General features: G+C 40.6%; 1 protein-coding gene across 1 annotated transcript in view; it reads right to left on the reverse strand.

Moving 5' to 3' along the window:
- The window catches only part of Pla2r1 (phospholipase A2 receptor 1), a 126,009-nt gene that overhangs the window by 81,319 nt on the left and 30,542 nt on the right, over positions 1–14,148 (reverse strand). The window contains exons 4-6 of the mRNA XM_052182556.1: positions 12,695–12,868; positions 6,295–6,408; positions 5,653–5,793 (exon numbers count right to left, since the gene is read on the reverse strand). Coding sequence (XP_052038516.1) covers positions 5,653–5,793; positions 6,295–6,408; positions 12,695–12,868 — 429 coding nt within the window. The remainder of the gene's footprint in view (positions 1–5,652; positions 5,794–6,294; positions 6,409–12,694; positions 12,869–14,148) is intronic.

Here is a 14,148-nt window from a genome sequence, read left to right on the forward strand (position 1 = left end):
ACCTCTGAAACTGTAAGCCAATCCCAATTAAATGTTTTTCTTTTTAAGAGTTGCCTTGGTCATGGTGTCCCTTTGCCGCAATGAAACCCTAACTAAGACAGAAGTTGGTACCAATGACTGGTATTGCTGTCATAGGCATGACCATGCTTTTGTTGGAGGAATGTGGATTTTGGGATTTCGGAAAGCAGTGGAATGCTTTAAGCAGGACTTAATGGGCCATCCTAATAGAAACATGGAAGACAGTGGTGCTGAGGGTGATTGGACCTTTGGGGGCTTGGTGCAAGACATTTCAGAGGAGAAGAATTTTAGTATGCTGCCTAGAGATCATTCTGATATGTGGTGAAGAATGAGTCTGCTGAAGCTTCAGATTCATTGCACTGACTAAGGAAATCTCAAAAAAGCCTAGCATAGGTTCTGTCCTGTGGTTCACTCTTGTGAAGAGCATTTTTTAATTAAGCATAATAAGCTGATCAAGCATAACAAGATTAGAAAGGAAAAATATAAAGCATATGGTTCAAGAGTAAAGGGGCACCAGGAAATGGAATAGAGCTAACTTGTGTGTTCAAGGATATTGAATGGAATTAAGGGAGTGGTGACCTCAGCACAAGATCGTACCCAGCTAAGCTTATTGTTTGCAGTTGAATAAGGGATACTTATATCACTTATATCATGCTAGGTGGCATTATTATTACCTGGTTATTTTTTTCATTTGGATATAAAAAGGTATGATTATGCATCAAATTGACAAGGGATGGATTTTGATGTCTGCTCTCAGTTGTCAACTTGACAGAACTTGTAAAGATCTAGTGAGAGGTAAAGAAAGGCTTAGGTCCAGGCATGGTGGTACATGCCTTTAGTCCAAGCATTCAGGAGACAGAGACATGAAAATGTCTGAGTTCAAAGTCAGTCTGTAGAACAGGTTCCAGGACAGTCAAGCTTAGGCAATGAAGGAAACCAATGAAAACAAAAAATTGGTAAAGATGTAACAGAACAAGGAAGACATGTTTCAGCCTGGTGAGCAGCAGAACTTGGCGACTTCTGTGGCACTGACTTTAGAGTCAATAGTAGAAGAGGTTACTGTAACAATTGGTGCTGGTGAACTGGAACTAGGAAATTAGTGGTGGTTAAGAAAAGACCATCTGTGGGATACCTGCCAAGGAAATCTGCTAATTGGGAGTGGAACCATCCCAAGAGGAAGAAGTTTGTTGCCATCAACAAAGATGAAAGAAGTTGGAGATCTGAAGAGCACTTTGACATCAGAGATGTAGATGCAGCTTTAAGCATTGCTGGGGTTAAATCTTCTGGTGTTTTCTGAAAGCACAAAGAAGTTGTGTTCCAGATACAGGCATTGTGATGCATCTGGACTTAGCAATGTGTAAGAATCATCCAGATGGAACTGATTTTAAAGGCATGATGGGGTTATGGGAAGTAACTGAGGTTTGGCCCTGTGAGAGACCAAGAAAGCTATTGGTGAAGGTACAGTCTCAGCTGTAGCTGACAGCCCAGTACTCAGGGTCATCCAAAGAAATTAAGACTTGGCACCATGAAGAGTGCCTATAAGAGGCTGTTGGATGAAGCCTAATTGCAATGGAGGACCCCAATGTATTGGGGATGACAGTACCATGGGATAACCACCAAGAATAGCAGCAGCAGTGAAGTAGAGTTAATCAGAGTCTAGAGTGCCACCGAGGACAGAACTGGAGAAGTAAGTTCTGAGCTGTGGTATACCTGGCAAAGAAAGCTGATAACAGGGAGTGGAACCAGCCCAAGAGGAAGAAGCTTGTTGCTGGCAACAAAGATGAAAAGAGTTAGAGATCTGAAGAGCATGTTGATATCAACATGGAGATGCAGTTTTACGTTTGCCCAGCGGGTTTTCTGTCTTGCTTTGGTCCAGTATTTCCTCATTGTGACATTTAGAATGGTAATATATATACTGTGATGTTGGAAGTATGTGAACTGATTTTTGATTTTGATGTTATAGGGGATTAGAGTTAAGAGATTGCATGAATCTTGGAAGGGACTTTGAACTTTGGACTTTTAAACATTGTCGAGACTGTAATAGACTATGGGGACTTTTGAAGTTGGACTAAATGTGTTCGAACAAGCCTATGGGGGCCAGGGAGTGGAATGTGGCATTTGAATATCCTTGGCCCATAGGAAGTGGCACTATTAGGAAGTCTGGCCTTGTTGGAGGAAGTGTGTCACTGTGTAGGCAGGGTTTGAGGTCTCCTAGTGCTCAAGCTCCACGTATTATGGAAGAGAAACCTTCTGGCTGCTTCAGAAGACAGTCTCCTCCTGGCAGCCTTTAGATTAAGATATAGAACTCTTTGCTCCTCCAGCACCATGTCTGCCTGGATGTTGCCATGGTTCCCACCATGACAACAATGGATCAAACCTCTGAGACTATAAGACAGCCCCAATTAAATGTTTTCCTTTATGAGTTACCTTGGTCATAGTGTATCTTTGCAGCAATGAAACCCCAAGTAAGTCAACCATGCTAGGCAAAGAGAACAAAATTTAACTCCGGAACATATTACAAAACTCTAATATTCAAAAGAGTATGGAATTGGCATAAAGACAGAATTGGCTCATTGACTCGTGGAACGGTATAAAGAACTGAGAAGTGAGCCCATGTATTGTAGCAAATGATCTTCAATTAAAAAGTTCTAAGAACACAGACCAGAGAAAGAGAAGTCTTTTCAATAAAGAGCTCTGGAGAAATGGGGTATCTATTTATGGAAAAGTGAACATAGACCATGTTCAGCTTTTTGTGAAAAATCAAATAAAAATGAGTTCATAACTTACAAAGACCTTAAATTATGGAACTGTTTGAAGAGAAAGGGCAAGTACTTCAGGATATTGAAATGGGTGAGGATCTTTTGAACAAGAAGGTTCTGAAGCACAGCTGTTAAAAGTAATATCAGACAAATGAGTATTGTCAAACTAAAAAGCTCCTACACATGCGTATGTATGAAATGAAATTAGTATTGCAAAAGAACAGCTGTACTTCTATGACCATTGTAGCACTGTTGGAACATGATCTAAGAATTGTGAGGAGAATTTTGAGTGCTTGTGAGAAAGTGCCAAGAAAACAAGACAAAGTCTTGTGACCTCAATTTCTTCAAAACACAGAATTGATCTTGGAATGGTTTTCAGACCCTTTCCAGGTATAGCAGATAGGGGTGACTTTACTTATTGCTTGTTGATGTTATTCAATTAAATATTTGAACTATCCTTTCTATGCCTCCATTGAAAAAGATGCTTTTGCTATGTGTTGCTTGTTGTATACAGCTTAACTAATGAGAACTTTACTTGTGTGACTTTTCTTAACCCTCAGAGTATAAACTGTCTGATGCTTTGAATAAATTGGCTTTTGCTTGGGACTTTAGTCCACTCATTTATCAGCTCCATTCTCCCAGGTCCTGTCTCCTCCAGAGCGGTGACATGGCATTATTTACAATAGTCAAGAACAGAAACAACCTAATAGCAAACAATAGAAAGATGTGATATATTTACACCATGCACAATATATTTAATGAAATATTATTCAGTCATAGTGAAATCCTGTCATTTGGACAGCCTGGGTGGACCTAGATCATTATGTTAGGTAAATTAAGCCAGGCCACAGAGAGACATAGACCATATGCTCTCATTCACATGTGAAATGTAATGACGTTTTCATGGGTTTTGATGTTATAATTTTAACTTGTCATCATTTTGTAGGTGGTGAAGTAGAGTGACAGAAGTGAGAAGGATGAGCAGGGTGGGGAGAGGCTATCCACTGCTGGGCGACAGTGAGCTGGAGGGGACAGTGATGGGCTGAGCATTTAGAAACTGGGGACAAGCATGCAGGTTTTCACTAATGATTAACATTTGAGGTTATAGGTATACTCAACTTGAGTGAAATGAACAATGTGTACTTTTATATATTAATCAATTCTGTACCCCCACAAGCACATTAAAATTTTATTATTTTTTTTAAATGTGTCATTTAGCAAAAAAAGATTCCTGGCAGCTCAGAAACATAGTGTGACTCTACTGGAGTAAATTGTCGGATCAATTCATTAACTAGATCCATTGATGTGACAAGCAAGTCAAACAAAAATTAAGAAAGGTGATGAGAGAGAGAGAGAGAACAAAAAATAAATGAAGGATGAAAGAAGAAATGGAGAAATAAAGAAGGAAGAATCAAATCAGAAAGTAAACACCCATAACATCCAAAAGCAATTCTAGCAAATGCTTGAAATAAAGGGAACCTTGCTACATAAAGTTAGGAGCGAATGTTCTCCCCTCTCTTACACTATGCCCAGCGCTCCAGCACTGCCAACGTCAGCTGCCATTGGAGGAAAAAAAACAGTTAGAACCCAAGCGGCAGAGGCAATGTTTACAAATTATGATTTAGTGTATTTTAAAATCTAGAGCTGTTTCTAATTATCCTCATAATAATTCTTCAAAATTTGACTTTGTTGTTATTTTAACTTTTAAGTTAAGATTAAAAGTTCCCACAGAAACTAAATGAGGCAACACACATTAGAAACAGATATAATTAGGGGCTGGGGAGATGGTCAGTGGGTACAAGTGATGCTGGGCAAGCCAGAGTATGTGAGTTCAAATCCCCAGAGCCCATGTAAAAAGTCAGGCGTGAGTCTATAATCCTAGTGTGGAAGGGGTCTGCAGAGAGAGGAGGCTTGCTAGCTGCCAGTCTATCTCCAGGTTCAGTAAGAGACCCAGTCTCAGGGGAAAGAGGCAGAGAGTGAGAGAGCTGGATACCTGATGTCCTCTGGCCTCAGTAGGTTCACATGGGTATGCACACACCCCCACACACGCACATACGCCACATGCATACATCTTGTACATAAGTATAGACACTGTCGACACATGGAAGTACTCACTCATACTCACAGATGAATCACCACCAGTGAGGATGATAGACTCGGACTAGGTTGTATTATACTAGATTATAACTAGGTATTATTTGTTTTAATTGTAACCCAAATTTTGTTCATTATTTTAGTGGGGAGAGCACACTACTAATATGAAATTTGAAGTGTGGTAGAAACAAGGCAATGCTTCAGTAGAGGTCTGTTGCACGTCAGGTGACCAGAGTCTAAACGGTGCATTGTAATGTTGAAATAGCCTTAAGAGAGGCAGTGGAATGATCTCCCTGCAAAGAAATGATAATGTTTGAAGCAATGTATAACACTGATCATTGCAGAACACAAGCACACCACACTCCATAATTATGAATAATTATGTTAAAAAGCGAACAAAAAGATAAAGAAAATCAACGTAGTAAAAAGTACTGCTACGTTATTCCCTTTACCTTTAAGTTTGAGGAATCCCACAAATAAAACTCAAAACTATAAAAGAAAGCATACTTCGGTTTTCTAATGTGGAATGATGAACGGTGAAAATCTTTAAAAGAAAGGACAGAAATGTTGACTTGGCACATGCCGTTTTGCTCTGGTTTTGAGCATTTTGTGGTAGTCCTGGAACTGTAGGATGGCTGGGGTCACTTTACATTTTTATTCATATATAGCCACAAACTTGAATTTTCCACGTCCTAATTATGAATTATTCGCAAGAATAGAGAAATTTTAAGAGCTGGAGGGGACATGTCGACAACCGAAGGACAACTGGAGGAGCACTTACCGAGGATTTCCTGGGCAGTGTGGTTTAGATACCGTTTGCATATGTAAGGCAAGGCCGACTCGCAGTCCCTGCTCCTCCAGGCAGCAGAGGCAACCATCAGGGTCCCACAGTGATACTCAGCAAATGGCCCAGGAGTTATCTCTGAAAATCAGTACACACAGAACTGTAGTTTCAGCACAGTAGGGAGCCCTTCTCTTTGCCTCAGTAGCGCCCCCTACAGTACACTCACTATGAGGGTGATATTGGAGTTCAGGTCTAGTCCTGACTAGAGAACAACTTTTGTTCTATCAAACTTGAGGGAATATTTTGCAGTTTGTTGCTATTTTGAAAACAGTAGTCTATCGCTGACCCCCATAGACCTGCAATGTTAGCTAAATAGATTATCTTTCTGGCTCCTGCCTTCTGCAAAGCTCGCCTTGTAGAAAGTCAGGAAAATAAAGTAGTATTTATAAACCACTAGGTATGGTGGCATACACCTGCAAACCCAGCACTTGAGAGGTCAAGGCAGAAGGACTGAGAGGTCTAGGCTTGCTTGGGTAACACAGGAGACCCTGGCCCAAGGGGGTAAAGATTAACCACTCTCAGATGTCTATGTCTGCAGCATACCCAGCACACGGAAGGTGAATAAGGCGCCGCAGGTACCTTGGCTCCAGTTGAGGTAGCTGAGTGCTGTCCCATCGGACCACTGCCAGCCAGACTTCTCATCCATCTGATTCAAACCAATCCACACTTCTTTAGCAACCCGGCTCAACTGCTCTGAAAAGAAAATCACAGCGTTTCAACAGAAAAGCGAATAGACTACACAAATAGACCGCACAAAAAGAAGGCAAACACAATGCGCCACTGCTTTCTTGAACTATTTCTTTGTGTCTAGAAGCCATAGGTAATGCCAGACTACGATATAAACAGGGGTATCATGACCCCCTTGCTGGGGTTTCGGTGAGACAAAGCAGGGTTCTGAAGACCTACTGACAGCATCAAGCAATGCCCTGCTCTGGTCCATCCGAAGGTGCTCTGTTCAGAATGTGAGACTCCCCCATTTCCTCCAGCTCACGCACTTCCAGTTTTAGATGGTGGCGGCAGAGAGGACCATGGCCATGCCCACAGAGTGACCAGAAGCAAGTGAACTGAAGGCCAAGCAGGGCTATTGAAAGCTATCTGAAGAAAAGCATCACAGGCCAAGAGCCCAGTGTTATGAGGCCTCAGCAGGGGTGAGGGTGGGAGGCTGGGGGTGGGGGTGGGGGTGGGGGTGGGGCGGACCCAGCCTGGGGGCTCACACACTTGAGAAGAGGATTTTGTGGTTCTGTGGTCTCTGCTTCTAAATATGGCAGTGCAGCATCTCCCCAGTCAACCCGACCCTGTCTCTTCAGCAGATACTGTAAATAAACATGACTGACATGCTTGCACAGAGCAAGGTGCCCCCGAAAAAATGTACAATTCTGGTTTTTCTTTTAGTGTGCCTAAGTTGAAAAAGTTTTTTTTTTTTTTCTAGTATGAACCTGTACTACTTGTATAATAAAATTGGGGGAGGAGGAACAATCTATGTCAATGACTTTCAGTAAAAATGGCTAATTTTGTGGCCCTCTCAGATACTGCTGATTCGACATGTCTTCTATAAAGGAGAGGGTCATTTTCTTCTGATTCATGTGCTTTAAATAATTCACCCACTCCCGTCCTTCTTCTCTTCCCTGTCTCTCTCCTTATCACTTTGGACCATTGGTTGTGCGGTTATCAGGGCAAGGACTCAGTGTATTCACACGTAAGTCTGCGGCTCCTCCTCCACAATTTCAATATACAGTGGAAGTTTGAGGAGGCCAGACACTTAAAAAAAAAAGATAAAATGTGCTTTAACACTAAATAGAACATACTGTACATGAACTCTGTATCCAAATTTTTGTGACATTATATCCAGTCTCTTCCTAATGGTTGGCTTAAACCAGTTAACCTTCCCATAAGGTCGGGGTGGGTTGGAAGACTCACAGACAAGACATGGAGAAGTGATGTCGTAAATAACCTAATTCAAGTATTAGTTATTCTTAGAATTACCCTATGTACTCAAAACCATGCAATTTGTGCTTGTTAAAACACATAAAAAGATCATACCACTTGTAATTAGTGTTTAAAAGTACACACACAGAAATAAAAACAAAAAAAAATTACCCAACGAAACAAACAGAGCAAAAAAAAAAAAAAAAAAAAACCCCAAAAATCAAAAAACAAAAATCCAACAGCTGACCCCTAGTCTTTTATTTACCTTTAAAATTAAGATTACTCTTAACACATAAATACAAACTCAGGACTAAACTCTTTTGGATGTTTCTTGTAATTTGTGACAGCCTAGATAATTCTTTATCTCACAATTTGGTGACTAGCTAGAGATGGTAGACTCCTTTCACCACTAAAAAATACTTTGGTTAGGACTGTTTCCGTCTTTATGAATAGACTTCTATTTTCCAAGCAATCCCCAAAGCCTAATTATAGAATTGAAATGTTTAAATAAAAGCCATTGACATATCTTATTTTTCTTAAATTGCTATTCAAGCTTAATGAATAGGTACAAATTCTCCCATGAGAAACCATGGCAGTTAAGATAGATAACAACTGTAATTCATAAATGGTGTGCAAGCTTTTGCACAAGACTCATTACACATTAGTAATGATTTGGGAAATTGTCATTTTACTCCAAGAAGATTCATTCAAATTAGTTGCGACAATAATTCCCCACTTGTCAGAGCTGTGGAGGAAGGCTGAGCAGGCGCTGCACATCCGTCATCTCAGTCCTTCTGGAAGATGTCTCTGGCTTTGTAAGTCGGCCCCTCTCACCACCCAGCGAATCTCACTCCAAGAATACAGATAACTGGGATATAATAATTCAGCTGGGATGTAGCACATGCCTGTGCACATGTGGGAACAGTTGGCAGCGGCGATGAAGGAACAGCACAGTAATTTTATCTGCCTACTCCAAAGGCAGATTGATGTGTTACTACAAGTTACACTACTCGGTAATAATTAAAATGAGATGGCTTGGTGAGAAAGAGCAAGAATGAGGGCCGGAAGTCACCTTCCCAGCACCCACATCAGAAGCTGGACATGCCTCGTATGCTTGTGAACCCATCATTTGGGGGCAAATATAGGAAGACTCCAGGAGCTCACTGGCCAGCTAGTATATCTGTGATCTGCTGGTCCAGTGAAAGACTCTGTCTCAGGAGAATAAGTTAGAGCGTAATACAGAAAGGCACCTGGCATCTTGCTCTGCCTGCCAACTGTGTGTGCAGGGACAAATGCATCTGCACACTCAGATACTTATGCCACACATAACACACACACACACACACACACACACACACACACACACACACACACACACACAATATAGAACTATATATCCACCTTTACAGACAGGAACACATACAGGTAAATTAAATAAGATTATAAAATTGTGTAAACAGCTGCTAAGTGGTTAGCCTACGTCGTTTGTTTTGCACCCCAGACACTTTCCTAAGGCGTCCCCTGCTTTATAAGATACACTGTATACCACCAACTAGCTACTATCATTACTTCTACTTCCTAGAGAGGAAAGCTGAAATATCAAGAGGCTCAATCACTTCTTGAGTAACCCTGCCAAGTAGTGGTGGTGGCAGGAGTCAGACATAGCCAGGAGTCTCTCTTGTCTGTACTGGATATTACCTTGGACTGCAAAGGCTCCTTGTGTTTTCATACTGTGCCGATTTCTATAGATACTACTGGCTAGGTTTTGTCTGTTGTGGTTATCAAACTGACACAAGATAGTGTCTTCTGGAAAGAGGAAGATCTCAATTGAGAAAATTCTTCCATCAGATTGTCTAATAGGCAAGTCTGTAGGGCATTTTCTGGATTCATCTTTTTGTTTTGCTTTGTTTTGTTTTGTTTTGTTTTTCCAGACAGGGTTTCCCTGGCTGTCTTGGAACTCACTCTGTAGACCAGGCTGGCCTCCAACTCAGAAGTCTGCCTGCCTTTGCCTCCCAAGTGTTGGGATTAAAGGCATGCACCACCACTGCCCGGTTTGGATTCATCATTGATGTGGGGGCCTCCAGCCCACACTGGGTGGTGGCACCCCTGGGCAGATGGTCTTCAGTGGTCTATGAAAGCAAGCTAACCAAAGCCAAGAAGCAGCACTCCATGGCCTGGGCTTCAGTTCCCTCCTTGAGTTTCTGCCCTGCCTTCCCTCAGTGATGACTAGCTATTACCTGTAAGTGTAAAAGGAAATAAACCATAAACCCTCTCCTCCCCAAGTTACCCTCGGTCCTGGTTATCTCAGCAGCCAGACCGTCATTATATCTGCACGCATTTACTTGCTTTGGCAGAGCATGGTAATCCCTAAATTGTAGAACTACGGCAGATGTTTTTCCATTTGCTTTTCTTTGTATATGATTGAATATCAAATGCTAAAACTACAGATGAAGTCAAATTTGAGAAAATGAAAATTGTGTCTGAAACTCAAATTAGTGAATTTGATAGTTTAGAATATTTCCATTATTAGTTATTATTAAAGAATCATAAATATGTGAGCGGAGGTGCACACATGCAGTGGGGAGTGTGTGGGCGCATGGACAACTCTCAGGATTTGCTTCTTTCCTGTGGCATCATGAAATTGACCTGAGGTTATCCGGCCTGCGCACAAGCACCTCTCCCCACTGAACTACCTTGTGAGGCCCCAAATAACTTTTTAAAAGGTTCACGGATGAATTTGATCTAAGAAAAAAAAAGGAAAGAGGAGGGCTAGATGATGGAGGAAACATGTTCCAGCTAACTTTCACAATTCTGTTTGAGGCAGGAAACAAAGATAGAAAAAAATGGCGGGCGCATGGCGGAAAAGCATGGGGAAAAGTCATCCCAGGCTGGTTTATTGGTCCTACGGACGGAGACAGGGAACCTCAGGCACCATTGACCACTTGAAATGCCAAAATTGTTTGCAGAGAAAATATAATATTTTTCTCAAGCTATCTTGTCCAAGATACAAGAAACAAATCATGTATAGTTTAGCCTAAAGTTATAGAGAACTCTGAGCACCCCACATTCTCCTCCCCTTCACAAATCACCTTATAACTTTGTTCAGAAGAAAATTACTTTAAAAAATCAATTTCTTTTAAAAAAAGATTTATCTATTTATTTATTTATTTATTTATTTATTTATTTATTTATTTATTTATTTATACTAGTGGTGTTTTTTTCTGCATGTGTGTCTGTGTGAGGGTGTTGGATCCCCTGGAACAGGAGGTACAGACAGCTGGGAGCTGCCATATGGTTACTGGGAATTGAACCCAGGTCCTCTGGAAGAACAGCCAATATTCTTAACCACTGAGCCACCTCTCCAGCTCCAAGAGAAAATTCTTGAACTTTTAACATTGGTGTAAACTCTGTCTCTAAGGAATGTTTTGAAATGGGGGGGGGGGGAGAATGATTTCTGAGCAATCTTTAGAGATGTAATCTGGGTCCAGCAAAATTCCACAAATATCTATTGCAAAGATAACTAGATAGACTCTCTCTTGAGACGCTGGTACCAATGTTTGGGTCTGCCTTATTTTTTCCTGGGTGCTTCTTTATTAACCCCTGTCTTTAAGATAATGCTAAAAATGCCATTTAATAAGTCTTTAATTCTGCTTCATATTGTGCCACCCATATATATATATATATATATAATTTTTTTTCATTGAGCAAGGAACTCTGGCTTTGTCTGAATGGAGACTCCTGACAGAAAGGAAACCCTTCAGGCTGCTGTGGAGGATGGAGTGTACCTGTGTTTCTGGGCTTTTCACTATTGACAACGCCGAGGCTTGTCTGGGACCCAACTAAATCATTGTTAGATTTCATTGGCTGTTACTTGGCTGATCAGCCTTGATAAACACAGCTTGTATTTATTTCTGTTTTCTGGCCGAAGACCTATTTGATGTTTCTTAAAATAAGTGTTATTAGAAATGAAGATAAAAATCTCCTAGCATTTCTACATCCCATTCTTGGATCAGATAAAACAATGCATAGCTTATCTAGAAGGACATTTCCATCAGATCTGATTTACAAGTGTCAAATCATCTGTTGCTTTAAGGAAAGCAGTCTGGGACACCAGAGGAAAGCTGTCACCCCAAACAGCACATTTCAGGCTGAAACATACTAGAAATGGCCACTTTATTTTGTGGCCCTTGACCCTCAAAAGGTCAAGATCTCAAGATCTATGTATATTTTAATACATCTCCAATACTATCATATTGTGTGTCTGTAAAATTAATTTCTTTGTCAAAGTGCAGTTTTGCCTGAATGGAGGTTCCCAAGGGAAAAGGACCAAGTTAGCCTGATGTGGGAAGAAAGTAAAGCTGTCTCCCATTGGCATCACTACTGGCCCTTTGAAATACTATTGTCTTACATGTGCAGATGTTTTTTTCCCCACTAATATTAAAGTTTGGGTATTTACCAAAGGCTCTAGGATGGGCCTGGACACCATAATAGATAAGCTAGCAACAAGTACATGATTCAATTATTTATCCAAAGGAACGGAATGTCTATATTCTGCAGGGGACAAGAAGTGGGACTTAAGTGGAGGAGTTCTTCTGATCCACCTACAAGAGTTGTAGCTTGCCTGGGACACGTATGTGCTATAGCTTCAAATTCCCTTCCCCCAGGGGAAACTGAGGCATTAGTAGATGTGAGAGAGAATGGTACAGTGTTCATAGAAAACACATTCAGGATTAGAGGAGTAGCAAGATGGTTTAGTGGGTAAGGGTACTTGCCACCAAACATGACAACTTGAGTTCCGATCTCCAGAGCCCATGTGCTTGAAGGAGAGAACTGACTCCTAAAAAATTGTCCTTTGACATCTACATGCATACACACACACACACACACACACACACACACACATCAAAATTAAGGTTTTCAAATTCAGAATTAGAATTTGGGCTATATTTACATTACTAAGGATTTTTGTGTGTGTGTGTGTGTCCAAGGACAGAAATGTCCACACTAGCCATTTTATTGTATTATTATCAATGTGCACCATTTCTGTACTTACTCCTTATGAAAGCTTCTTCATCTTCATCTGTGATACTTAACAGAGCACCTCCTTGCATCAGGCATGAAGAGTGGGCCTTGTTCCAAGAGAGAGACGACAGCAGATTGAATTGGTAGCAAATGCTTGTATTGCCATCCCTTTGCCACGTAGCGTCACAGAACAGCTTTGTAGAGGCTGAAAACAGAGTTCATTAAAAGCACTCATGACAGTATTCTCTCCACAGTGATATGTAAGGTGTATGTAAATAAAATGATTCCAGCACGCAAGCCAAAACATGCCTTGACTAGGTCTCTATATGAAATATGCATTGCTGTTCCATTAATGTCGTATAGTTAAACACATCTTAAATTTACCTAAGGAAACTCAAGAAATGATCAGGAAAGACTCTCTGATACTTTCAAGGGAATAAGAGAAGTTAGTTTTAAGAGAAAGAAATGGAAATGAGGTATTTTTTTGAAAATAATATTTTGATTCCTTAATAAGCAAGCACTGAGAACTTCCCAATGACATGGGAATTAAATATTTTCTTGGGATAGACCTTAATGTTGTTCCCCAAACCTTTCTCATCTAATACCAAACTGCGAGGATGGGGTGAATGTGATGTAGGAGCTATATGTGTCAAACATGAGCACAGTTTCACCCAGCATAAGGCTAACGATACTAACGTTAAGTAATTCTTTCAGACAAATAGAAACAAAATCCACTTGTAAGACACTGGTCAAGATTTCATAGTATGCTTAAAAGTAAATTTAATAGAGTATAAAGTGTAGATCTGAAATCTGGAATTTATTGAAATGACCGGAAACAAAGGCTTACCTGTGTGCTTTTGCTAAAGTTCTAAACCAATCTCCAAGATGTCCTCATTCTCCAACCCAAACTCAGTCACACAATTACAAAGGAAAGGTGAACCGTACTTTGGCATATATACATATGGACATATTTATGGACAGGCAACATGCTACAGTCTAGACTGTTCTTTACCCAAGTATAGTCCTTAAAGTAGGGTGACATCAGGACACTCCCCACAACAGTTTGGTACATCACACCTGTAGGGTGTCCTCTCTGAATACATCATGTATACTACCACACTGAAGGCTCCTAGATTCCTGTGCTGAAGAAGCCTGCTTAGCACTAACTCGATATATGCCACACTGACTAGACAATGAAATCTTTTTTGTGTGTTCCTCTGTTTTTAAAAAAATACCTAGAATACTTAGATAACTCCCTTGAGAAATGTGTAAGTTTGATTTCATGTCTAGTTACTGCACACCTTTTCAAGAACCAAATTAGCTAATTGGAAGTTAGTAAATAATTTACAGCTAAGGACATCTACAGTATTTCCTGGCTGATACAGGTATATATAAATGAGTTCCATATTAAAGACAACAAGAAAAAAGATTGCCATCAAACAAGGTTTGAGGGAGGGGAGGGAAGAGGAGGTGGAGGAGAGGAAA

The sequence above is a fragment of the Apodemus sylvaticus genome, chromosome 5 (genome assembly GCF_947179515.1).
Source record: "Apodemus sylvaticus chromosome 5, mApoSyl1.1, whole genome shotgun sequence".
Taxonomy (NCBI): domain Eukaryota; kingdom Metazoa; phylum Chordata; class Mammalia; order Rodentia; family Muridae; genus Apodemus; species Apodemus sylvaticus.